General features: G+C 49.4%; 1 protein-coding gene across 1 annotated transcript in view; it reads right to left on the bottom strand.

Moving 5' to 3' along the window:
* Nucleotides 1–25,238, bottom strand: part of LAPTM5 (lysosomal protein transmembrane 5) — a 35,864-nt gene extending 10,626 nt beyond the window's left edge. Inside the window, exons 1-5 of the mRNA XM_007954144.2 lie at nt 25,152–25,238; nt 5,050–5,143; nt 4,244–4,320; nt 2,582–2,710; nt 658–780 (exon numbers count right to left, since the gene is read on the bottom strand). Coding sequence (XP_007952335.1) covers nt 658–780; nt 2,582–2,710; nt 4,244–4,320; nt 5,050–5,143; nt 25,152–25,238 — 510 coding nt within the window. The remainder of the gene's footprint in view (nt 1–657; nt 781–2,581; nt 2,711–4,243; nt 4,321–5,049; nt 5,144–25,151) is intronic.
* Between the last annotated feature and the right edge of the window lie 491 nt (nt 25,239–25,729).

Below are 25,729 nucleotides of genomic sequence, written 5' to 3'. Positions count from 1 at the left end.
AAAAAAAAAAAAAAAAGACACTGCAGATTCATTCTTGCTGCCTCTCTCCCTTGGATCCTTCACTCAGGGGGAAGTCAGCCGCCATGTCATGATGACACACAGGCAACCCTATTAAAGGTCCACGTGGTGAGGAACTGAGGCAAAGAGCCAAAAACCTTGAGAGCTGATCCTTAACCTACTCAAGCCTTCAGATGTCTGCAGCTCTGATGACAACTTGAGTGTAGACTCATGACAAACCCTGGACCAGAACAACCCAGCTAGGCCCCTCCCAAATTCCTGATCTTCAGAAACTACATGAAGTAATAAATGTTTGCTATCTTAAACTACTAAGTTCTGGGATGATTTGTGACAAAGCACTAAAAACTAATAGTATGTCTATGATACAATTTACCCTTCTGGGCTCCCTTTGAGATCAAGCAGGACTACTGCTGAAGACACATCTGTGCCTAGTTTCCTCCCTTTCTCTAACCTACTCCCCTTACACCTTTACAGGTTTCTTCCTGGAAGCTCTCCCTCAATAAATCACTCAAACAAGAATCCTCCTTCCAGGCTCTGCTCCCAGGGAACCTGACCTAAAACAATGAGGCACAGAAAGGTGAAGCAACTTGCTCAAGGCCACATAGCAGTGAGTGGGAGCAGAACTCTGTCCAGACTTACCATATGGTTCATAGACTTGAAGTTGAGATAGGTGGGCACTTCCATGTAGGAGCTGCAGAGGGTCATGATGCTCAGGCAGAAGTCTAGCAGCTGTAGAGTCATCAGTGGGACTTTGGAGGGGCCCTTGGGAAGACAAAGGTGAGGAGGAAGAAGAAAGGCCAGAAGTGAGCCCAGAGGGTGCATAGTAGGTCCTCAGCTTGAGACTGTCTCAGCTAGAAGGCACATCAGCCAGTCCCTAATTCAGCCCTCTGAGCAGAGACAGACAGAGGCCCAGGGAGAAGATGTTCACATCAGGGACAGACTACCCAATAAGCAAGGTAAGCTCATGATGTAGTGAAATTCATTGTTCACTACTGATTAGTGAGTAAGCACAAGTGAGCCTATGCTTACCTTGCTTACTAGGTACTCTCCATCCCTGTCAGGGATTGTAAATTTGAAAAGAGGCTTTCATTCTATTGGAAGGTGCTGTGGGATTAGGAGAGAGACAGATGTGACATTGTTCACTCCAGATTAGTAAGCACAAGTAAGCCTCTGCTTACCTTACTTATTGAATAATCACATGAAGGGCAGGTGCTGTCCTGGGACTAGAAGCAGACTCTCCTGACTCCCAGCCCATGGACCTTCCCCAATATGGCCCCTCAGCCTCTGCAAGGACAATAGTCCGAGGAAGCACTCAAAGCAACTGTTAGGGACTAAGCCATGGATCAGAGGCAGCCCTCACAGGCATTTCCGCTGTGTGTGCCTTTAGTAATCTTTACCTCCTTCCTTCAACTTGGTTACAAAGGAGGAACAAGACAGGGTCTGGGTATGAAAGAGGGCACACGCTCCCTCCTGTAGAGTCAATCCACATGTACCAAAAAAAAAAAAAAAAAAAACAAACTCACAACCTCAAGTTGATTCTGACTCATAATGACCCCTCCTTGGGTTTCCGAGGCAGTATCGCTATAGAAGTAGATTGCCCAACCTTCCTTCTGAGGAGTGGCTGATGGGTTTGAACCTCCAGCCTTCTGGTTAGCAGTCAAATGCCTTAGGCACTACACCACCAGAGCTCTTTTGACAATTCACATGTAGTGGGCATTTATTGAGTGCTTGCTATATGCTGCTGTTGTTGTTGTTGTTGTGTGCCATTGAGTCAATTTCAACTCATAGTGATCCCATGTGACAGAGTAGAATTGCCTCATAGGGTTTTCTAGGCTGTAATCTAGGAGCTCTGGTAGCATAGTGCCTAAGACACTTGACTGCTAACCAAAAGGCTGGCGGTTCAAACCCACCAGCCACTCCTTGGAAGGAAGGTTGGGCAATCTACTTCCATAGTGATACTGCCTCGGAAACCCAAGGAGGGGTCGCTATGAGTTGGGGCCGACTCGACGGCACATAACAATGACAACAATCTTTACAAAAGCGGATTGCCAGCTCTTTCTCCTGTGGACCATCTGGGTGGGTTCAAACCACCAAGCTTTCAGTTAATAGCCCAGTGCTTAACCATTGCATCACTGTCTGGTTGTGCAGTGGGTGAGTAGTCAGCTGCTAACCAACTGAGCTCACAAGCTGCTCTGCAGGAGGAACATGTAGCAAGAGTACAGTCTTGGAAACACTATGGGGCAGTTCTGCTCTGGGTCGCTATGAGTCAGACTCGACTTGACAGCGACAAGTGTTACCATGTGCTAAGTCCTCACTATATATTTTCCTCATCTATTTTTCACAAGGACACATGGAGGAGATGTGATCACAGATACCGTTTACAGATGAAGAAACCTGGGGAGATTGGGAGTGGTTCAGGGGCTTGCTTAAGGTCATCCGCAAGGAAGGGGTCAATAGGGCTCCTAACCTCAGTGTCCTGAGCCCAAAGCCTGTACATGTCCCCTATCACCTTCCCAGGCAGGGGGCCTGGTCTCTGCTGCCCAAGAGAGAGCTGGATACTCACAGACCGGCTCCGCGAGGCAAACTTCAGGTAGGCGGGCAGCTCGATGTAGGAGCCCAGAAGAGTGAGCAGGCACAGGAGGAAGTCCATGACTTGCAGGGACAGGAAGGGCAGGAGATACTTCTCCCGGTTCTGAAAGGCAGGTCCAGGGCTGTTGGGGTGTCCCTTGCACACTATCAGAGTTCCCCATGTGTCCCTCACCAGCTCTCTCCCCACCTCCAGATGACATGGGCCTTTCCCCCAATCACCCCTCCCTCACCCAGCTCAGCTTAGGTCATCCTACATGGGTCCACATGCCTTCCTCTCACTGACACTCTGGGAGCAGGGAGAGGCCAAGATCCAAGCCCTGGGTATAAGGAATCTTGGTGTTGCAGGAGGCAGTCGTGTAAGGGAACCAGCCCCATCTACAGGAATGCATGCTTCAAAGACTCGAGGAGTGAGGCTTGACTTGGTTTGTTCACTAGAACTCAATGATGAAGGGATTTTGTGTCCATTTCACAGATGAGAAGGAACCAGTCTTCCTGGAGGTGGAGACACCAGGCCAGGATCTGGAAAGGTGTTTAAGCAAGAAGGGGGAAAGGGGACAGCAAAGGCCCAGAGTGGGGGAGAGCTTCACTGCCTAGGTGATTGGATCTTCTTCAGTACCAACCACTCCCTGGGGTGTTCAGTGTGCTTAGAGGCCCTGGCAGCCGAGGCTGAAGTCCCTCTCCTTCAACTAAAGCAAGTGCTCACCGTGACCCAGTGTGAATGCATATGTTCCTATCACTGGGGACAAATTCACAGAAAGGATGGTTTCCTAATGCCTTGTGTGGTTTGTCTAAACCACTCAAGAGGCTGCTGAAGCAACCCAGCCTGACTCATTTTTCTAGCCAGATTGTTTGTGCAATTGCACAAGTACCCAGGAGGTGAGCTGGGAAGTGATGTATCAGTGCCCCATCTGCACAACCTGCCAGAGCCAGGTCACTTGTCTACACAGGAAGGACCCTCCTTCTGAGTCATGCTCCTACAGCTTTCTGCTTCTCTAGGGGCCGAGGGGCAGGCAGATCCTCTTTTGCAGGATATTGAGCCACAGTCTGTCTCAACTGTCTCACCAGCTTCCCCAGGCCAAGGAGCATTGGACCGTCCCTGTCTCTCTGAGAGTCTGACTTCCCTGGTCGGGCCATGAGCTCTCTGAGAACTTTCCAGAGTGTGGGTCTCACTCTGGGTGTAACACACACTCACTGGATGGAATCAAACCAGACATGTCTACATGGGGCCTGCTAGGGCATCCTCTCGCCCGTTACAAATTCCAGTGCTTTCTACCCTTTCCCACGCCTCAAAATGATCCTCTTTTTGCTCTACCAGAATTCTCTGCCACATTTGCAGTTTCAAAGGATGTGAGTCATCAACTAGTTCTTGTGTCAGTGACACAACAGCCACTGGGCAGGCCCTCCACAGAGCCCTGTACTTCTGCAGAGAGCCAAGGCCCCAGCCCAAGGAGGCAGTGTCCATGTGGAAATGGTTCCCTCCAAGGCAAGTGCAAGGGTCTCAGTGTGCAGGTGGGCTTCCCAGAAGGCCCACCTCCCACCTTCCCAACAGTCAGTGCTGCCCACCCACAGCACAGCTAGGGCTCCTCCTCCCCTAGCTCCTAGCTTCACCTCCTCTTCCTCCCACCCAGACCCTCACCTTAACCACACCGATCAGCAGGCTCAGGCTGATGACAAAAAGCATGGTGATGAGCAGATAGCTGGAGAGCAGGTCAGCTAAAAGACAAGAGAGAACAGTGAGGGACCCACAGGAGCCTCTGGGCACCCCTGTGGGCTCCAAGGACCACACTTTGAGGAGTGTTGTATAGGAATACAATAGTGAACAAGAGCCCAGGTCCTGCCTCACTGAATTCTCAGTCTTGAGGGGTACAAAGACAATAAAAAGAACATTTCAGTTTACTGTATTATAAAGAAATTAATGTGGGTGATGGAACAGAAGATTCCAGAATGGGAGGACACACTGGGGTCAGGGAAGGCCTCTCTTGAGAAGGTGTCCTGTTAGCTAAATGACAGAGTTGTCTATGAAGCATGGGCAGAAGGGGCCTGAGACAGGGACACACTTGGTGTGTTCAATGTGGCTAGATGATGGCGAGTGAGGGAAGCATGCAGGGAGATGGCTCTGTGAGGAATGTTGAATTTATATGAGTGTGATGAGCACTCATTGATGGGTTTAAGCAGGGGAATCCCATTGTCACCCTTAATAGCTTGTTGGGATTGCCAAGTGCCATCCCATCTGCTCTCATGACCTTGAGACTTGGGTGTGGACAGGTGGAATATCCCCATTTTGCTAATGGAAAACTTCAGACTTAAAAAGGGGAAGGCACTTGCCTGAGGTCATCCAGCCAAGAGGTAGCAGAGCCTCCAAATGCTACTGTCTGGCCCAGGCCAGGACTTTCCTCCCTGCCTGTTCCCCCACCCGCCTCCACCAGCCTCCCCTGGACCTACCAATCCTGAGGTAGCCCATCTTCGAGAACTTGCAGGAGGCCTTGCCGTGAGCCACTTCCACTGAGTGCTCAATGAACAACAAGATGCTCATGATCTGGGGGCAGAACAGAATTGGTCATTTGGGGCCTGAGCCATTCCACACCACCCCTCCCACCCTGATGGCATGCTGTCAGTGACATGTGGGGAGAGGTCTTAGGGAGATGGACTGCCAGGTTGGTGTGACCTTGATAGATAGCACCTCAAGCTCATAATCCTGGTTCTTCATCTCCCCAGCTATACGACCTTGAGCAAGTTACTTGACCCCTCTAGGCCACAGTTTCCCTATCTGTAAAACCCATAGCTATCGAGTCAATTCCAACTCATGGAGACCCTATAGGACAGAGTACCACTGCTCCATAGCGTTTCCAAGGCTTTACAGAAATCTTTACAGAAGCAAACTGCCTCCTCATCTCTTTCCCACAGAGTAGCTGGTGTGTTCAAAGCCTATTAACCACTGCACACCAGGACTTCTCTTTCCCATCTATAAAATGGGAATAAGACTCGTAGCTGCCCTAGAAAACTATTGTGAGAATTAAATGAGAATATCCAAGAAAGCATTTAAAACTTTCCAGGTTCTCATAAGCAGTAACTATTACTACTGAGGAGCCCGGGTGGCACAGTGGTTCAGCATTTGGCTGCTAACTGAAAGGTTGGTGGTTCGAACCCATGAGCCACTCCACTAGAGAAAGACATAGCCATCTGCTTCTGTAAAGATTCCAGCCTTAGAACCCGTAGGAGGCAGTTCCACTCTGTCCCATAGGGTCTCTATGAGTCAGCATCAACTAGACAGCAACAGGGTTTCTCACCACTGAAGGTCAAGCTTGGGGAGGTGGTAGGAAAGGGGAGGAGCTAAAGGCTCTTGCCAGTGAGTGGGATCTTCCTCTGAGCCCTCTTCTGTAGTGACAGGCTCTGAGCATCATGGGAGCTGAGGTCACTGCAGCCAAGCATCATAGAGCTTCAAGTTCTTGAAATCACCAAATATGGGACGGAAACCCCGGCTTTGGGGATATGGATCTGGGAAAGTTCTGGAGAGCATCTGCTCCCTGAGCCCCCAGGGTGCTTATCAACCCCATCTCCCATTACCCCTCAATTTCTTCATCTTCACAACAAGGTTAATAATAATGCCTGCCTCATGGGATTGTAGGGGAGCCAGATGGGAAAATTCCCTTAAAGTACCCAGCAGATCATAAGTACTTATCCTACTAGCTGGGAGGAGCTCTGGTGGTATAGTGCCTAAGGCATTTGACTGCTAACCAGAATACTGGCGGTTCAAACCCACCAGTCACTCCTCGGAAGGAAGGTTGGGCAATCTACTTCAGTAAAGATGCTGCCTCAGAAACCCAAGGAGGGGTTGCTATGAGTCAGATCCCACTCGAAGGTAGTGAGTTTGGTGTTTTCTGGTAACCTACTAGCTATTATTATTACTATTACTTCCCTACTGGACTGTAGGCTCCTGGTGGGCAGGGCTAGTGTCTGTCTTATTTGTTGTTCAATCTGTTGTGCTTGTTGAATGAGTGCATGAATGAATTAATGACATCTTCTCAGAGGACCCCTGCTAAGAATGAAGGAGAAGGGGCAAAACTAATGGGTCTGAGTGTCATGGGTAGCCCAAGTAATACTGGAAATCCAGCCTTGGAAAACCACAATTTGAAAATGGCCTTGGGTGTCACCTTGTCCATTTCCTCTACCATTCAATGCAGGTATTCCTGTCAGTAACCTCATAAGTGCCAACCAACTTCTGCTTAAGTACTTCCAGCCATGGGGAACTCACAACCTCCTGTGTATCCACCATGACCTCCATCCTTCTCCCACTACATCTACTACTCCTGGCACCATCTATCCACATTTAGAATAAGACTATGCCCTCCCTGGCAGTGGGCACCCTACCTCTATTAACATAACCTAAGTTTATATTGGTTTTCCAGGTAGCCCTGTCCTGGTAGCTGAAGCTCAGCTGACAGGGGACCAGCTGCCTGCCATCTGTTTCCCCTTTGTTGCCTGTGTGGTTTTTGAGCTCAGATACAGGTCTCAACTTGTCTCCCTGTCCTGTTACCTTCTGCTCAAGGGGAGAAGGGACAGCATGGGAAAGCAATGAAGAACCAAGCTCTGGAGTGAAACAGAGATGAACTTGAACCTAAATAGAGCTCCATATTCACGATGGGACCTTGGCCGAGTCACATCACCTCTCTGAGCCTTAGTTTTCTCATCTGGAAGATAGCAATCACCAGATGTAGTGAGGAGTGCATTGCATCACATTTGCTAAGCCCTGAGCTCCTGGCTGGCAGAGTGGGTGCTCAGCAGACAGAATCTACGTGGGATAGTCAAGCTGTACCAGTGGCAGGGTACCAGGGATTGACAGGCAATATGCCACCCCCCAACCTGGTGTGAGATGAACCCCAAAAGGCTTTGCTTCAACTGGAAGGAAGAGAGCAGCCCAGGGCAGAAGGCAGTGTGGTTTGGGCTGTGGCTGGTACCACAGGAAGCAGCCTTGCGAGAGAAAAGCTGCTTCTTTGCGTCTTAAAGGCGGAAGCCCAGCACCTCTGCTCCTAGTTTCACTTTTAATGAGAAAAGGAAAGCAGACAACAGCTCAGTCCGAGGGAAAACAGGGTATTCCGTGGGATGGTTAGCCCCTACCACTGGAGTGAGGGGCGGTTGAGGAAAGCACACGTGAGTTACAGCTGAGCTTAGAAAGGGCATATGAGCATCTGCCAGGTGTGGCATGAAAAGATATTTGAAGTCCCAAGGATCCAAGAGAGTATGAGATCTCCACCGAAGCTCAAAGTCAGACAATCCCCACCTCCACTGCATGAGCTTGTTGTATAACCTCACGGAGGTTAGGTGCCTTACCGGAGAACACAGCAAGTTGGGTACAGAGTGGAGTCGAGGTCTCCCAGGCTGTCCTGGTTCTTTCCTACTCCCCTTAGCCCCAAAACACCTCAGAGCTCCTGCTAGCCCTGACTGCAGAGGGCTCAGATATTTTGAAAAAGCACCTATGTCAGTAAAACCTTTTGAACACACCCCTGTATGTGTTTTTACTTCTGAATTATATACCCATTCTGTTGTCTTGGTTTATTATCATGAGCATCATAAAACACACATGGGAAAAAATCCAGAAATTACTAAAGTATATGATTTAGAACAATTTAAAAATTCTAGTATTGTACTAAGGAACCCTGATCACACAATGATTAAAGCACTGGGCTGCTAATCAAAATGTCGGTGGTTAGAAAGCACCTGCTCCCTGGGAGAGAATACCTGGTGATCTGCTCCCATGAAGACTGTAGCCTAGGACACTGCATGGAGCAGATTACTCAATAAGGAGGGTAAGCATATGCTTACTTGTGCTTACTTCCTAATCTGTAGTGAACAGTTTCACAGGGGTTTCACCTCTATTTCACTATGAAGGTGTAAAAGTGTTCACTACATGTTAGTAATAAGCACAAGTAAGTCTGTGCTTACCTTGCTTACCACATACTCCATCCCTGTCAGGGACTGTAAATTTGAAAAGAGGCTTTGATTCTGCAGGAAGGTGCCGTGGAATTGGGAGAGAGACAGATGCCAGTCATACAAAATCTTCGATGTGGTCAAAAAAAATGTGAAATTGTTCACTATAGATTAGTAAGTAAGCTCATGTTTACTTGCTTACTCCAACATTGCCTAAAGGGTTGCTATGAGTCATAGTCAACTCATTGGCACACCACTACACAACAGTATTGCCTTCCAACAGCCCCAGTCATCACTTTAGGCATCACCCCACTTAGGAGACCACTGTTAGCCCACAAAACTCCCAACCCCTCAATCCTGGTCTGAACATCTCTCACAGGCCTGCTACCTTGACTGCAATCCCATCCCTAGCATCCAAGTGGCCCTCTTCAACCACCCCTTCCAAATGGCAGGTAGCCCTGAGAAGGGAAGGGATGAGGCATGTGCACAGCCTGCCTCCAGGCCTGGTGTTTACCCACACCATCTTGGTGATCCTTCCACCATCCAGTGAAGGGACTCTTCTTACTCCCCCACTGCATTTCACAGATGAGGAGAGTGAGGCTCCAAGAGCTGGAGCAGCTTGCCCGAGGGCTCCCAGCCGGTCCTCTGTAGAGCCAGGATTCAAACCCAGGCCAATGGGCCCACATCCCATTCCCCTCACCCCTCCATGGTCTGCCCAGCATCTCCCAGCCTCCTTCCATCCCACTCCCATGTCAGTGATTCTGTGGACCAGGAAGGTGCACCCATCTCCCATCGCCTCTGCAGTCTCCTCTCCTTCCCACAGCAGAAAACTAAGTGTGTGCAAGAAGCAGCAGCAGATGCCAGAAGCTACTTCTACTTTTGTAAAAACCACCCATGTTTAAAAACCACACTCACCCTTCACCATTTCATCTTTCCAACAACCCTGTCAGTGGTGCAGCATGGGGAATGACTCTGCCCCCATTTTCCAGATGAGAATACTGAGGCTCAGAGAGGACAGAGGACTTGCCCAGGGACACAGAGCAAGTCAACCTCCGAGCCTGACTCCCAACTTTTGGCTGGAAACATCAGTCCCTGATCCCGAAGGAAGGAGGGAAGCTCAACTCCAGAGCCCAAGCAGTTGGGCTGGAGAGGGACTGACAGACATTGAGTACCTATTCTGTGCTCAGCCTTGTACACACAGGTTTGCACTGCAATCCCCTAAGACTCTATAAGAGAAGCCATAATATCTCCATTTTACAGATGAGGAAATCAAGGCTCAGAGAGAACTCACCTGCCCTGTGTCATTCAGTTAAGTGGCCTAGCTGGGATTTGAACTCTGTTGCCTCTACTCCAGGACCCCACCCAAGGCTGGGCCAGCTGCTGTGGGACTAGCTCCTGATTTCACCAACCACCTGCCCACCCTCCCCTGGCACCCAAGCCCAGCCCTGGAAACTCAGCACTCAGAGATAGCAAACTGCATGTGCAGCCTTCTCCACTGCCTCACTGCTGTGTGATCCTGACCAAGTTCCGGCTTCTTCCCGACCTCAGTTTCTCCTCCAGTCAATGAGGAGACTCACTTCCACCTACATTCAGGGCCTTTGGGAAGATTAACCCCAGAGGTGAGGGAACAGAACTCCTGAACACTGCAGCACATCACACCAAGACTGACTAGTCTCCCACCCTCCTGTGCACCCCAGGGCTTGCACTCCACTCATTAGAAGGCCCTCAGTACTCTACCACAGTCCCCACCCAAGAGCTCTTTGTAGTTGCTGGAAAGTACCTGGCCTGCCCAGCAGCGTGTGCTAGAACAGGTCCAGAAACCCCAAGAGTCTAGATTTCCCAAGCCTTGAGCTCTCACCTTCCCTCATTCCCCCAGTTTCCACATGGACATAGCACTTACCTCTCCTTGAGTTTCTAGGGCCTGGCTGGGCAGTGACCTAGGGACCCACACCCTTCTGGACCAGGAACAGGGTTTCTTTCTTCACACAGGGATGATGCTGAACAGGCAGATGCCCTCACCGGCCCAACCTCTATTATAAGATCTTTGTATTCATAGTTCCTTAATTCTGCATTGATGAGCCCTGTGGTTAAGGGCTGGGGTGCTGGTGTCAGTCGATCCTAGACCCAAACTGAGCTCTGTGCCCTTGAGCAAGCCACTAACCACGCTGGCCCTCAGCCTCTTCATTTGAGAAATGGGGATAATAGCTAGACCCACCTCACAGGGTCACCATGCAGATCAAATGACATGCTGTGCACAGACCAGGCACACAGCAAATCCTCAAGAAATGAGTGCTGTGGGACAGTGTTCATTACTCTGTGTGAGCATTTGTTCACTACTTTGTTCATCCGTAAGCACTCTGAGCATCTCCCACCTCCAGCCCTGTCAATGTAAGCCACTGGCCCTGGCCTACGGGAGTCACGGTCTCCAAGGCAGCCCACTGGGTCAACAGTGATTCCCATGTCCTAAGGCGCTGCTTGGGAACTAGGAGCTACACCTCCTTCCTTTCTTCTGAGCCAGAAATGGGTGTCTTCTAACCTCTGGCACCAAAGTTTAGAGGCCAGGCAGAGAGTGTGAGTCAGGCTCTGATGTTGACTTGCTCTGTGTCCTTGGGCAAGTCTTTGCCCTCTCTAAGCTTCAGGGTTCTTATCTGGCAAATGAGGACATAATTTTTCCTACCCTGTACCCTCTGGTGCGTAGTGCCTAAGGCACTTGACTGCTAACCAGAAGACTAGCAGTTCAAACCCACCAGCCACTCCTCAGAAGGAAAGTTGGGCAATCTACTTTTGTAGTGATACTGCCTCGGAAACCCAAGGAGGGGTCACTATGAATCAGGTCTGACTCGATGGCACATAAAAACAACAAAAAAACCCTCCGGTGGCATAGTGCCTAAGGCACTTGACTGCTAACCAGAAGGCTGGTGGTTCAAATTCACCAGCCACTACTCAGAAGGAAGATTGGGCAATCTACTTCTATAATGATACTGCTTCGGAAACCCAAGGAGGGGTCGCTATGAGTCAGATCCAACTCCAGGCATTGGTTGCATTTTTTGCATTTTTGTACCCTAGACAAGATTGTTGAGAAGATAAAATAGGGCTTGGGGTCCCAGAGAGGGGAATGATCACTGCTTTCAAGAAGTTTCACAAACAGGCAAACCTTGAGCATGGCCTTGAAGGATAATTAGGAATTTTCCAATGGAGAAGAGAGAAAAGCATTCCAGGAAGAGGAAACACCATGTGCAAAGGCCTGGAGGCCTGGCAGTGCAATATATGTTTGTATCCCTCCAGGAAAACTCAGAAGGGAGAGACAGGAGAGCATTAGCCCCATAGCAGTGGAGAAGTAAGGCTCAGAGAGAGACAGTGACCAGCCTGAGATCACACTGCAAGCCTGTTGGAGAGCCAAGAGTCAGACTGCAAGAACCACTTCTATCCTGACTTCACTCAGCTCACCCCATTGCCACCCACATTCTCTGTTCCTCTTTTTTTTTATCCTTTCCTTCTGCTTTTCCCTGGTTTCAGTTCCCATTCCCATCCATTCTTTTTTAATATCAACTTCCTTAAGCTGAGTGGTAGGGGAAGTGGCCAGGAGGGCCGGAAAATTTCTACTTCTTATCCTGCTTTCAGAGAGAAGCAGCCAACAGCTTGAGCTGAAAGGAAGGAGGTGCGGAGCTGTAGGAGGAAGGGCAGTATTGAACATGACCATGGCAATAATGGTGCTGATGGTGAGGCAGAGTACAATGGAGATGTTGGTTGGGGGGAGATGACAATGGTTCCCATTCTAGGGGGTGAAGACTGGCTATCTTGTTGCTGGAGATGACAGTGGTAGAGGTGACAGTGATAAATATGTGCTAGGGTGGTGGTGAAAATAGAGGTGACACTGGATGTGGCAGCACTGGTGGTGATGGTGGTGGCAGCAGCAGCAGAAATGGTGGGAGGTGATAACTGTTGACAGTAAAGGCAGTGATCACATGTTGGTGATGATGTTGGTAACATTGACGGGATGATGACAGTGGTAACATCATGATGATGATTATGATGGTGGTGGTGGTGATGATGATGATGATGATGATGGAGATCATAGCAATGATGGTTACACCAGACCCCAACTCTGCAGTTCCAAGTCCAGTCCTCCCTCTAGGAAAGTAAGCCCACTCTCTCAGCCAACCTTGGGGCTCAGGACCCACCTCTCAGAAGGAGGTAGGCAGAGACTTACCCTCTGAAGTTTTCAAGGAATAAAATTTACAGAGGCAGGACACTACCCTCAGGGAGCTCCTCTATGTGCCAGCCGGTGACTGGGCACTTTCTGATCCATGAACTGCATGGAGCCCCAATCACAAATCTTCAAGGTCAGGATCACACCCTATGTTGCCTATGAGTGTCTGTATATGACTTAGTAAAAGTTGCACAAGGAGTCAGGTTCCGCCTTGTCCCCAACTCTTCCCCACAAGATAACACAGCTTGCAATGTCCCAAGCGCCACACTCCTTCCTGCCACCACCCCTCCCCCATCCCCTTTCAGAGCAGCTCAGCACTGACTCTGTGTCCTCTCAATCTGGGGGGCCTAGGAACTCAAGGGCTCTCTCACACTTAGGCTCCTTTTTAATTATCACCCCTCCCCCAAAAGACTTCACCTGCCCTCCTTCTTTCTCCAGGGACCCCTGGGGCTGTCCGGGGGAGGGCGGGGATGGGAGGAGAGAAGCAGATGTGTCAGCATCATGAGGAAGCCCCCCCAACACCTCCCATACTTCCTGTCACAGCTTATCGTGGGGTGGCCAGGCAGAGGCCCTTCTCCCCAGAGTACTATCTCCCCAGCCACCTCCCCATGTTAAAATTAAACAACTGTCCAGAAGCCTGGAGTACGCTCCAAGACTTCGGGGGGGGGGGTGTCTTATCATTAAATATGCCCCTGCGAGCCAATCCCATCAGTCTCCCAAGAACACCCTTCTTGTCTTCCCAAGGACTTTGCTCACTTTGACGTAACAGATGGTAGATGTTCAGCCTAAAAGTTTCTTTTCCCAAGACCGGTATCTCTAGGATTTTGTGTATTCCATGGGCCCTGCTCTTCTGCATTACTCTATAACCTTCAAAGAACCAGTTGTCCATTCTTTCTTTTATCACGAGATTGTACATGGCACATGAGCCAAAAAAAAGGGCTTCACAGAGGATGAAGCCATTTCTCTAGAACTGATTGTCCATTTGCAAAGATCTCTTTCTTTCTCTCTCACTCTTAGTACTCATTGATCTCTTTAATTGTCAAAGCCTTTTTTTTTAAACACCAACCAGCCTTGATACCACCGTAAGGCCCCCATCTCAGGGCCACATGCTTAGCTGCAGCCCCAGCCCTACTGCCTGCACCTCTTCCTCCCGAAGCTTGGGTTACTCTCTTGAGGCGCCTGTCCTTCTTGTCCTCCCCAGCCCTTCCCATGGCCCCCAACCTCCTGCCATGTGAGTACTGGTCCCCTTCTCACTCAACTGAGCTCCAGGACTCACAGACCTCAGATAGAACCCCTGCAGCCACTTCTCCCCAGTGTGACCCTGGGTGGGTCACTTTATTTCTCTGTGCCTCAGTTTCTTCATCTGTAGTAAAGAGATCATAAGCCACTTACCTCGTGTCACCTACACAGGACACCTTCTGAAGATGGTAATTCAGAAAGACTGACTGGCCAGTAAAAGTGATTGTGTGTGGTATCAAAACACCACGTCTGTGGCTGTTGTATTCATCACAGCTCCCAAACTAGAAACTACTCAAATGTCCCTCCCTGTAGAATGAACAAATGCATTGTGGTATATTCATACAGTGGAATCTACATGGCAATAAAAAAGAACACATTGCTGCCACACTCAACACCACAGGTGAAGCTCACAAACATAAGATGACAAAAAGGAGCCAGACACAAAAAAGCACCCACAATAAGTATGATCTCATTGCTATGAAGTTCTAGGACGGGCAAAGCTCATGTATTTGATAACAGTCAGTTGGGGAAGGGGTAGGTGACAAGGAGAGGAAGGGGCACCATGTGCCTCTGTGTGCTGGTCTTGTTCTATGCCTTGACCTGGATGGAGGTGTGTTTACTTTGTAACACTTCATCAAGAGGTGACTTTATATGTATACTTTTCTACACAGCTCACTTTATTGTGCTTTGTTTTATTGTGCTTCACAGCCATTGGATTTTTTACAAATTGAAGGTTTGCAACAACTCTGCATTGAACAAGTCTGCTGGCGCCATTTTTCCAACAGCACATACTCATTTCGTGTCTCTGTGTCATATTTTGGTAATTCTCACAATATTTCAAACTTTCAGATAATGCTGTTGCACACTTAATAGACTATGGTATAGTGTTAACATAACCTGTATATGCACTGGGAAACCAAATAATTCATGAGATTTGCTTTATTGAGATATTCGCTTTACTGCGGTGGTCTGGTACCAAACCTGCAACATCTCCAAGATGCAAATCATATATCAATTAAATTATATATCAGTCAAAGGTTTGTCAAGTCAAACCAAATAAATATTGGCCAGCACCTACTATGTGCCAAGCCCTGGACAAACCTCCAGGACACACGGTGGACAGGACACACAGTGACCCAGCAGTTCAGTGTTGGGAGCAGTCCTATGATGGAACCCAGAGTAAAGGTTCATCTCAGAGGAGTTGAGTCTTAAAAGATTTGTCCAAAAGAAGAGTGGAAATGGATTTCAGGAAGAGGGAACAGCATGAGCAGCGACAAGAGTGAGTGAGAACATTCATGCAACTGCAAGCAATTTCTCTTAATGAACTGTGATTTAGGGCCATCTGGAGTCCATCTGGAGTCCCTGGGTGGAACGAACGGCATTCAACCATAACTGAAATGTTGGCAGTTCAAGTTCAGCCAGAGGCACCTTGAAAAAAAGGCCTGGCAATCTACCTCCAAAAGGTCACCACTGTCAAAACTCTGTGGAGCGTAATTCTATTTTGACACATACGGGGTTGCATGAGTCAGAATTGACTTGATGGCAGCTGATTTTATGTGCCTGGGACATAGTAGGCAGTAAATGCTATTAGTAAATGCTACTTGTTGTTGTTGTTGTTATGTGCTGTCGAGTCGGCCCTGACTCATAGCGACCCCTCCTTGGGTTTCCGAGGCAGTATCACTACAGAAGTAGGATTGCCCAACCTTCCTTCTGAGGAGTGGCTGGTGGGTTTGAACCGCCAGCCGTCTGGTTAGCAGGCAAGTGTCTTAGCCACTATGCTACCAGAGCTCCCTGATACTACTTATTAGCATTAGTAAATTAGTCAAGTTAGTAAATGCTAACTACTGTTATGTGGCTGTGGTGGTTGTAGGGGATGGAATATATGAGATACTGGGGAATACATGGACACACTGGTTTTATAGGGCTGGTGACAATTGAACTGGGTATCAAAGAGAGTCAGCATTTGGGCTGGCAAAGAAGGGTGAAAAAGCACTCCAGGTGGAAGAGACAGCTCACAAAAAGCCTGAGAGCCTTGGTTTAGGTGGTACTCTTGCAGTTTACCATCTAGGAGCAAGATAGCTGGGCTTTTGTCCACCTACCTCAGCCTCCAAAGTAGTGCAGGGGAAACACAGTGCAAAGAGCCCCTGACTCTGACCCTGGTGTCTGGGAAGGCAACTTTTCCTCCACCTCTGCCTGCCTGTGTCTGGTGTGTGGTAACCCATCAAGACCCCCTGTTCCATTGACCTGCCCCCACGAGAGAAGACAAGAGGGCAAGCCTTCCAGAGGAACTGGGCACTGCAAGTGGGATTCCTGGCCCAGTGACCCCTAGTGGGGGGGGGATATTTGCAGGAGATGGGAGTTCATCAAATCCCTCTTTATGGGAAGCTGACTGAGGGCTCTGAGTTGGCCTCCTTAGTCCAAGCCCTCACCACCTTCCATTTCCTGACTATCTGGGGAAGCCTCCTTCCATCCCTCAAGCTGCTCCCATTAACCATCACTTCCCTACTTATCCTCAGAGCAAAGACTCACAAAATGATCATAAATATTATTATTACTGTCATGTATGGAGATGCCATGTCTTCCTCTGAACACTCACATGCACCATCTCATCGCATCCTCACCTCAGCTTTGTGAAGTCGATACTGTTATGGTTCCCATTTTGCAGATGAAGAAATTAAGACTGAGCCTCTACATAGGACCCACATGTGAGCTCTTGTTTCTAAGCACAAGGCTCCCCCCCTTTTACAGGCAACCCCCACCCCATCACTACCAAGAAGCTCCCCCACATTGGAAGAGCCTGGCCTAGGAGCAAGACACCTGGGCTCTTGTCCATCTCCCTCAGCCTCCAAAGTCACTTGGCCTCTCTGAGCCTGTTTCCTCTTCTGTGAAATGGAGGCTCTAGTGGCAGCTGCTGTTTGTGGGGTACTCGCTATGTCCCAGGTATGTCTCCCACTCACACACCCGACTATGTTTTGCTTAATGACCCTGCAGGTCAGGGTTACTGACCATCATTGGACAGACAAGGAAACTGAGGATGAAGGAGGAGAGCTTTGCCATGGGGCACCAGGCCTGCCATAGAGCTGAGGACTGAAAGGACAGGGAGCCAGGTTGCCCTGCACAGCTCCTAGCTTCACTTCCTGTCCCTGGTAGGGTGGGGTCTCCTGAGAGATCAACACCAACCTCACCATGAGTTCAGAACAAACTCCCGGTTCTGGGCTGCTGCTCAGGGCTCAAAATAAAAGGCTAGCTTACTAGGCAACTTGGAGCCAACAAGGAGAGGGAGAGGCCTCTCAGCAAAGCCAGGCTCTGCCCTCTAGCGGGGAGGACCCCCACTCCATCCCAAGTTGGCGGCTTCCCAGCTATGTTCATTTGATATACAGGCTGCCCCTGACTCAGTGGGTCATGCCACCCAAGGTGACACTTGATGACAAAACCACCACTCAATTCCCATCTCAAAAACTCCTTTCCTCTGATGTTGGGCCTGCAGTGGGGAAGGGATGAGGTCTTCCTGGAGTCTGGCCTGTCCTGACCCACCTCACAGAGGTACCTGGCCACCACCACCTGGTTCCCAGCCCTGGTGCAGCAGGAAGAGTCAGATTTTGTCTCCATAAGACCCTGCATCCCACTCCCTCCCAGCCTCTGCCAGCTGCCACCTCAAGGGGCTGTGTGGGTCTCCAATGCTTCATAAGCTGGAGGGTGGGGTGCACACCCCAAAGATGAGGAGCACAACTCAGTTCTGACCAGAGTCCCTCAGCCACAGTGCCATGGAGGAGCCCCAACTCCTGCCCTACCCCCACTGACCTCCCCTCCCTACCAGGAGGGGCACAGAGTGGCTGTGGCAGATATCATGTCCCCATCATCTTACATGGGGGCATTGGGTGTGAAGGTGGAAGGTTCTAACAGACTTACACCAGTGGGGCTTTCCCCACTGGGCAGTTGGAGCTTATTTTTAGATCCCAAATAGATGAGCTTTCAAAAGATGCAGTCTCTTGGGCAGCACTAGCCATCCCACCCCCTATTCATCAGGCTATCTAGGTTCATAAACTCAGAACTGCCACCCTTAAAACAGCGACCACTGGCTCCATTTAACAAATGAGGAAACTGAGGTCCAGACAGCAAAGGTGCTTGCTCAATGTCATACCACCAGTAAGTGATGGAGAATAGTCTGTGATCTTTTCAATCATAACTCACAGCCTCCACAGCAGAGCAGAGAGAGGAGCCCTGGGGATTCCAAGAATTCTTAGGGGAAGCTCCTTGGCAGATACACCCACTGCCATCAAGTCAATTCCAACTCATAGTGACCCCCATAGGGGTTCTAAGGCTGCAAATCTAACAGAAGTAGATTGCCTCTTCATTCTCCCGAGGAGCAACTGATGGGTTTGAACCGTTGACCTGGTTAGCAGCCAAATGCTTGTGGGCCAAATAAGGAATCTATTTGTTCACTCACTGGCTCATTCCACATACTTGTGTGCTATGAGCAAAGGTGGCCTGGAGCTAGCCCCTGTCTCACTTCTCTGTGTGACCTAGAACAGTCAGAGGTCCTCCCTGGACCTCTGTTTTCTCATCTGTAAAATGAGAGGATTGAACAAAGCAGAGGACCTCCAACATGCTTTACTTATGGAGCCTGAATCAAGATTCTTTCCCCATTCAATCTCACCCTGATGATGTCTCACTCCACCCTCTCCTCAACCACACCACAGCCCTAGTGCCCCCAAAAACAAATAAACAAACCATTGCCATGGAGTCATTTTTGACTAATAATGATCCTATAGAACAGAGTAGAACTGCCCCATGGGGCTTCCAAAGCTATAATCTTCACAGAAGCAGACTGCCACATCTTTCTCCCACGGAGCGGCTAGTAGGCTCAAGCCATCAGCCTTTTGGTTAACAGCCATGAGATTAAGCACTGTGTCACCAGGACTACTTATCCTCCATCCAACCCTTCCTAAACCCCAGCTTTAGGAACCTCTTAGCATTTATTTCAAAGGCTTACATGATCTTTCCCACCACTAAGCCATTGTTCGTGCTGTTCCCTCCACCTAACCAAACCAAAACCAAAAACAAACTCAGTGCTATTGAGTAGTTTCCAACTCATAGTGACCCCCACTGGGTTTCTGAGGTTGTAAATCTTTATGGAAGTAGATCATTCAGTCTTCCTTCTATGGTGCAGCTGGTAGATTTGAACTGCTGGCCTTCTGGTTAGCAGTCAAGTGCCTTATCCACAACACCACCAGAGCTCCCTCTGCCCAACGTGTGCTTTTTCCTCAACTTAGCTAAGTCCTCATCCTTAGGACTCAGGTTCCTCCAAAAAGCCTTTCCTGAATCCTCTCCACCCAGGTGGAACTAAGGCCCCTCATCTGTACCTCCATAACAGCTGCCACTGCCATCTACCAACGCTTCTCTTTGGCAGCCTGGAACCCCTCAAGTGCAGAAGCCAGAATGAGTCAGGCCTGTGTCATGGCACAGGGCTGGGTACATAAAAACAGGGCTGAGAACTTAGATGCATTCAACCTAGGGCAATAGAGGCTCCTTCAAATAATAAGAATTGCTTTACATTGTTTTCCCAATTTAAAAAATTTTACACATGAGAAATAAGATAAAACAGTTTGGTGATTACAATCCAAAGTATTAAATAATTAGCCATGAATCCATGCTGATTGGATAAATAAATAAATGGAGAAGAAGCAGCAACTCTTCTGTGCAGAAGAATTCCACATAATTTATGTGAATCTGCTGCCTTCAAGGAGGTAGAACATAACACCCCACTCCCTAAGTATGGGCTTTGCATGGTGACTTTCTTCAAGGATATAGTATAGAAAAAAAAAAAAACCTCACTGCCATTGAGTTGATTCTGACTCATAGCAACCCCCTTTGGGTTTCCAAGGCGGGAAATCTTTAAGGAAGTAGATTGCCCCATCTTCCTTCCACAGAGTGGCTGGTGGGTTTGAACCACCAACCTTCTGGTTAGCAGTCAAATGCCTTAGACACTACACCACCAGAACTCCTTAGTATAGAAAGGGAGGAAAAGAAAAGAGTAATTCACAGTGTGGAAATCTGGCAAATGCAACCTCAGCCTGATCAAGGTCAGCATCAACAGTGCCACGCTGACAGTAAGTACCCTTGGTCTGATGTGATGAGAACGGCACTTTATCTCTGTGGTCTTTCTCCCCAAAACCCTGTAACCCAGTGTAATTATGAGAAAGACATCAGACAAGTCCCAGCTGAGGTGAGGGGCATTCTACAAAATGACTGGCCAGGACTCCTCACTACTAGCCTGTCTGTCATCAAAAACAAGGAAAGTCACAAGCCAGAGGAGTCTAGGGCCACACAATGGCTAAGTGCAGTGTGGTGTCCTGGATGGGACCCTGGAACAGAAAAGGGACATTAGGTAAAAACTGAGGAAGAGTGGTGCAAACATTAACAAGCTCAGCAGCTAACTGAAAGGTTCTGGTCTCCCCCAGAGGCACCCCAGAAGAAAGGCCTGGTGGTCTGCTTCTGAAAATCAGCTACCAGAAATGCTGTGGAGCACAGTTCTGCTCTGACACACATGTGGGGTCGCCATGAGTCAGAATCGACCCCATGGCAATTGGTGCAGAAGAAAGTCCTGGCAACCTACTTTCAAGAAATCAGCCAAAGAAAACGTTACAGATCATCATGCTGTGATCTGCAACCAATCATGGGGCCGGCACATGACCAGTCCATAGCGCATGGTGTCGGCACGAGTTAGGGGCCAACTCAGTGACAGCTACCAACAAGCAAATATGAATAAAGTATGGACTTCAGCTAATAATAAACTATCAGTATCAGCTCATTAATTGAGACAAATGTAAGATGTTAATAATGAGATGTTAATAATGGTGGAATGCTCTGTACTCTCTTCACAATTTGTCTGTAGATCTCAACCTGATTTAAAATTAAAAGTTTCTTTAAAAGAAGTAGCACATGCCCATTGTACCAAACATGAAAAAGACAGTGAAGGAGGCTTCACAGTCCTATAACCCAGAGACAACCACAGTCAGCAGCCACTGCATGTCCTCCCAGTCTTCTTTTGATGTGTCCTCTTTGTACAGATAGGAGATCTGGTGGCACAGTGGCTAAAGCATTTGGCTGCTAACCAAAAGGTCGGTGATTTGAACCCACTAGACGTTCTGTGGGAGAAAGACGCAGCAGTTTGCTTCTGTAGATTTGCTTCCTTGGAAATGCTATGGGGCAGCTCTACTCTGTCTTAAAGGTCGTTATAAGTTGGAAACAATTTGATGGCAGTGGGTTTTTTTGCTTTGTTTTGTTTTGTTTCTGCATTGCTGAAATCATAGCAAGCATAAGTTTTCAATTTGGACTATTAATTCCTAGTGGTGGAATTCCAGGCACCTTAGGAGCTATTTTGGGCAAACAGGCCTTCTGGTGGTCCCTGCCTCCTGCCATTGATGTCAGTCATTTTGCTGACTTGCTTTGGATTGACAGATAAGCCAGGATCAAAGAAGTCTATCTAAGAAAGTTCTCTGACTTCCCTACGTGACCCAGAGAATTAGCTACATAAACCCAGAGGAAATCTTAGGAAGCCCTCCAGCCAGAAGCTAAGGCCCCACCTTCCCCAGTAGACATGCAAGTGTCCTCTGTGTTAACACCCCGAAGACTCATAGAGCGTAGCACTGTCTCAGGACACCAAGGAGCCCAATATAGCCCTCCCCAGATGGGCCACGTCCATGAATAGCTCACAATGTGCAGGGTGGTTGCCCATGGCTGGCTCCAGATGACGCACCACCCTGGGTAATTGACACATCTGGGCAGCAGCTTCTTTTTTCCACCCAGATGTTCGAGGCCCTGTCACACACCTGCGACCTGATGCCTGCTCCCCAGGAAAGCCCCAGCCCTTTCTGGGAAGGAGCAGAGGGCTCTCATCAAGGGAGCAAGCAGAGGATCCCCTACTGGAATCAACAGAGAATGACTGACTGCCTAAGCAAATGTTACAGCTTCCAGGCCCCTTCTCTGCTCTCATGCCCTCTCCTGCTCTAGAAGATTCTATAGCTGCCCATGGCTCACACTATAGGTACATTATAGGCAGGGCAGATTAACCAATAAGTCAGGTAAGCACAGGCTTACTTGTGCTCACTTACTAATCTGTAATGAACAATTGCACAGGGGTTTCATCGCGTCTTTGAGCCAAAAGAGCAACCACAGTCCTTCATGGCAACGATCGGTGGAAAAGACACATCCACCAGGGTTGACTGAGCACAGACCCCCAGTCATCTGACCTCTTGCTCTCAACTACATGACATGCCTGGGCCAGGAGACACCTGAGGTTGAGCCCTCTTAGATAGTCCACACCCCTCACCCCTCATTGTATAGATGGAGAAATTGAAGCCTGGAGAGAAGCTTGCTCATGTGGAGCAGAGCTGGAACAAGGACCCAGGGCCTGCTCTCCAAGGAGGCTTCACATCCCACACTGTCCCTCAGGGAGCATTGCACCCTCTCAGAGTTTGAAGAGGCCCCCGTGTCCTTCAGCTCCCTCAAGGTCAGTCTTGCCTTGGAGGTGATAAGGACTTCAAGTGAAAAGCTGGCAGAGTGGAAGGAGGCCCTGCAGCTCCTCCCGAAACCCAGCAGGCTGAGATCCACCAGATTGACTTCAACCATGAGAGCAGCAGCCCATGTCTGACGCACACTGGGCCCCCACAAGGAAACACTGTGGGGGCCGCCCATGTGTTCCAAGGGAGGCACAGCAAGAACTCCCCAGGCTGTGTGGCCACGGGCCTCCCTGCACCTCTCTGAGCCCCCAACTACACTCATGTCACAGGCATTGTTGTGGCAACTAAAGAAAGGGATGATACCAAGTGGGAGCTTCTATTCCTGCCCCCTTTTATCATATACTACACACACACACACATACACATACACACACACACTCAGTCACACATCCCATCACATTACATACACTGCACAAACACACATAACATACATAACCCACATTATACACACCGTGCACATATATCATGCACATATCATACATGTGTATACATTACACAGCCCCACACACATACACCCCATGATACACATCACACAGACACACACCACACATACATCTCACACACATTCCACATACACATAAATTGCATACATGCATATATCGCACACACATATCACACGCCCACACACACCCTGTGCAGATTCCTTGTAGGCAGGAACCACCCTGGCTCTTCTCTTTCCTGGTTCCTCCTATCCCTGCAGCCTTAGGGCCATAGGTGCCCACATCAGGGTCACTAAGAACAGAGGCAGAAGAAACTCAGACATCATAGCAGTAGCATCTGTGGGTCCTTCTCGACCCTCTCTCATTTTTTGAGGTCTGCAGCAGGGAGCAAGCTGCAGGGCCTCACACATAGCCCAGGGCAAAGCCAGGCTCACTGTGGGGCCCATTGCTGACAACGGCTCCCTAGTCTCTGGTGAACCTTGAAGCCCCCTCTCCCCAAAGTTCTAGTGTCTCTCTGCCCTCAGACTCCCCAGCACCAATTTTAGTCACAGCATCAGAAGCCCCAAGAAGCAAATCTCCTGAGTCACTCAGTCAACAAATACAGAGGCCCTGCTCTGTGCACTGTGGGCTCCTGAAAGGGAAAAGTTTTAAAGCTCTGATTGAGTACTGACTATGTGCCAGAACTGCACACCTAACTTCCTAAACACTCAGAGGGAGTGATCACCAACCCTAGGTCACAAGAGACTGAGCTGCAGAGATGGCAAGTGACCGACCATCCAGGCTCACACAGCTAACAGTGGCAGAGGCCAGAGTCAAACCCAGGTCTGTCTGGTTCCAAATAATAACAACAACAATAAAGCACAGTGCCAGGCACTGTTACTGATATTAACTCCCTTGATCCTCACAACAACCCTCTGAGGTAGGTATTGTTATTAGTCTCATCCCCCACTTTTTAAAGGAAGAAATTAAGGCCCAGAGAGATTAAGTAACTTTCCCGAGGCTGCACAGCTAGAAAGTGGTGAGGCCAGCATTTGCATGCAGGAGTCTGGATCCAGAAGCTGTGCACCTAACCGTTAAGCAGCACTGCCCTTCGGAAGGCTGGGCTCTCACCCCAGCCCTACTGTCCCTGCCTGTGACAGGAAGCAGATGCAGCCAGGACTAAGCTGTTGACAGCAGCTGACTGCAGCATGCCAGATTTAAGCTAGTTTTGAGGAAGCCCTTCCAGACCAGTGAGAGAACTATTAACCACAGGCCTTGAGTCATCCCTAAGAGGAAGGTGCCTGGGTCTGGGGGAGCTGGGGGGAGCTGAGAGTTGGGGGAGGGGAAGGGAGGGAGGAGGGTCTGGATAAGACAGAACCAAGACTCCAATCTTCAACCACCCCAAACACAGGTTTGCAGTCCTGAGGGCAAGTGACTTGTCCAGAGCTACACGGTGGGTTAGCAGGAAACAATGCCTTCACACCCCCAACCTGCAAAGAGGAACTGCTGGGGTAATAATGTCCCTGGGTATCACCTCACAGCAGCTAGGGCGAGGCAGAGAAGACTGTGGTTAGACCTAGCAGTAAGCTCAGAGGGCTCAGCCCCTCTCCCTGAACACAAAGGGGAGCTTCCCACATCTCATCCCTTCGAGCAACTCAGGTCCCATCCAGGCCCATGGGAGAAAAAAAGCCGTGCCAGTGACCTGACCCCACATCCTGGCACAACCCTAGCCCTACATTTCTCCCAGATTCCTGGCCTCCCAAAGCACTTTCACATTTACTATTCCGTTTGCTCCTAGGTAACCCTGTGGCTACACTTTTGCCCCATTTTGCAGAGGAAGAAACTGAGCTTCAGAATGAATGGTGCCTTGAGGGCTCAGAAGGAGGCCTCCTGCTCCACCAGTGCTCTGCACCAGGGCAGCCGCAGAGTCCCCTGTGACAGAGGTGAACCTGAGGGCCAGAGCTGGTAAAGGATTTGTCGAGAGTCCCACAAAAAGGTGATGAACAGTTATCCTAATATTTGAGGAAGCTCAGTAAGTCAGAGGTGATGCCACCCCCCTACACACACAGTTACACACAAACACATACATACAATCACTCACACAGTCACAACACAAACACCCACTCATGCATGTTCACATATGCTCAACACACAAGCATACACTCACACTCACACACAGACACACTCATACACACACACACAATCTCCTTGGGCCTTTCAGACACTCACCACATGGTAGATGGCCAGGGCAGTGGTGGCTATACGGACATTGAAGCAGCAGCAGGTCTGGCGGACGGCAGCTGTGCGGGTGGCCATGGCTCTGCTGTCCCTCCTCTGAAGCACTGAGGGGGAAGGAGGCCAGTGCCTGGAGGAGGACAGAAAAGGGGAAGCTGCCCGCTGCCCTCCTGACTTCCTTCCTGTGCCTTAGACAGGCAGGGGCAAGGTCGTCACAACTGGGGCGGGGCAGCTGGAAGGACGAGTGGGGGAAGGGCTACAGCCTGCCACTGAGAGCCATTGCCTGTGCCTCCACCCCCTCAAAGGGGAATTCACAGGGAGGGCAGACCCTTACACCATCAGTACCTGCTGTGCATCAGGCCTGGGGGCTAGCACCATCTTGTGCCCTGCTCACTGAATGCTCACCACCAAGCTTGGAAGCAGAGACTGTGGCCAAACCCATTTCCACGTGAAGAAACAGGTCCAGAGAAGTCAAGGCTCTCACCCAGAATCACAGCCCAGCCATGGGTGCTGGTGGCCCGATGCAAACCTGGATCTGGCTGGATGCAAAAATGTGATTGTCCATTAAGTCC

The sequence above is a fragment of the Orycteropus afer genome, unplaced genomic scaffold, assembly GCF_000298275.1.
Source record: "Orycteropus afer afer isolate SDZICR_OR568_19922 unplaced genomic scaffold, OryAfe1.0 scaffold00433, whole genome shotgun sequence".
NCBI classification, from domain to species: domain Eukaryota; kingdom Metazoa; phylum Chordata; class Mammalia; order Tubulidentata; family Orycteropodidae; genus Orycteropus; species Orycteropus afer.
This window is presented reverse-complemented; position numbering and strand designations above follow the sequence as displayed.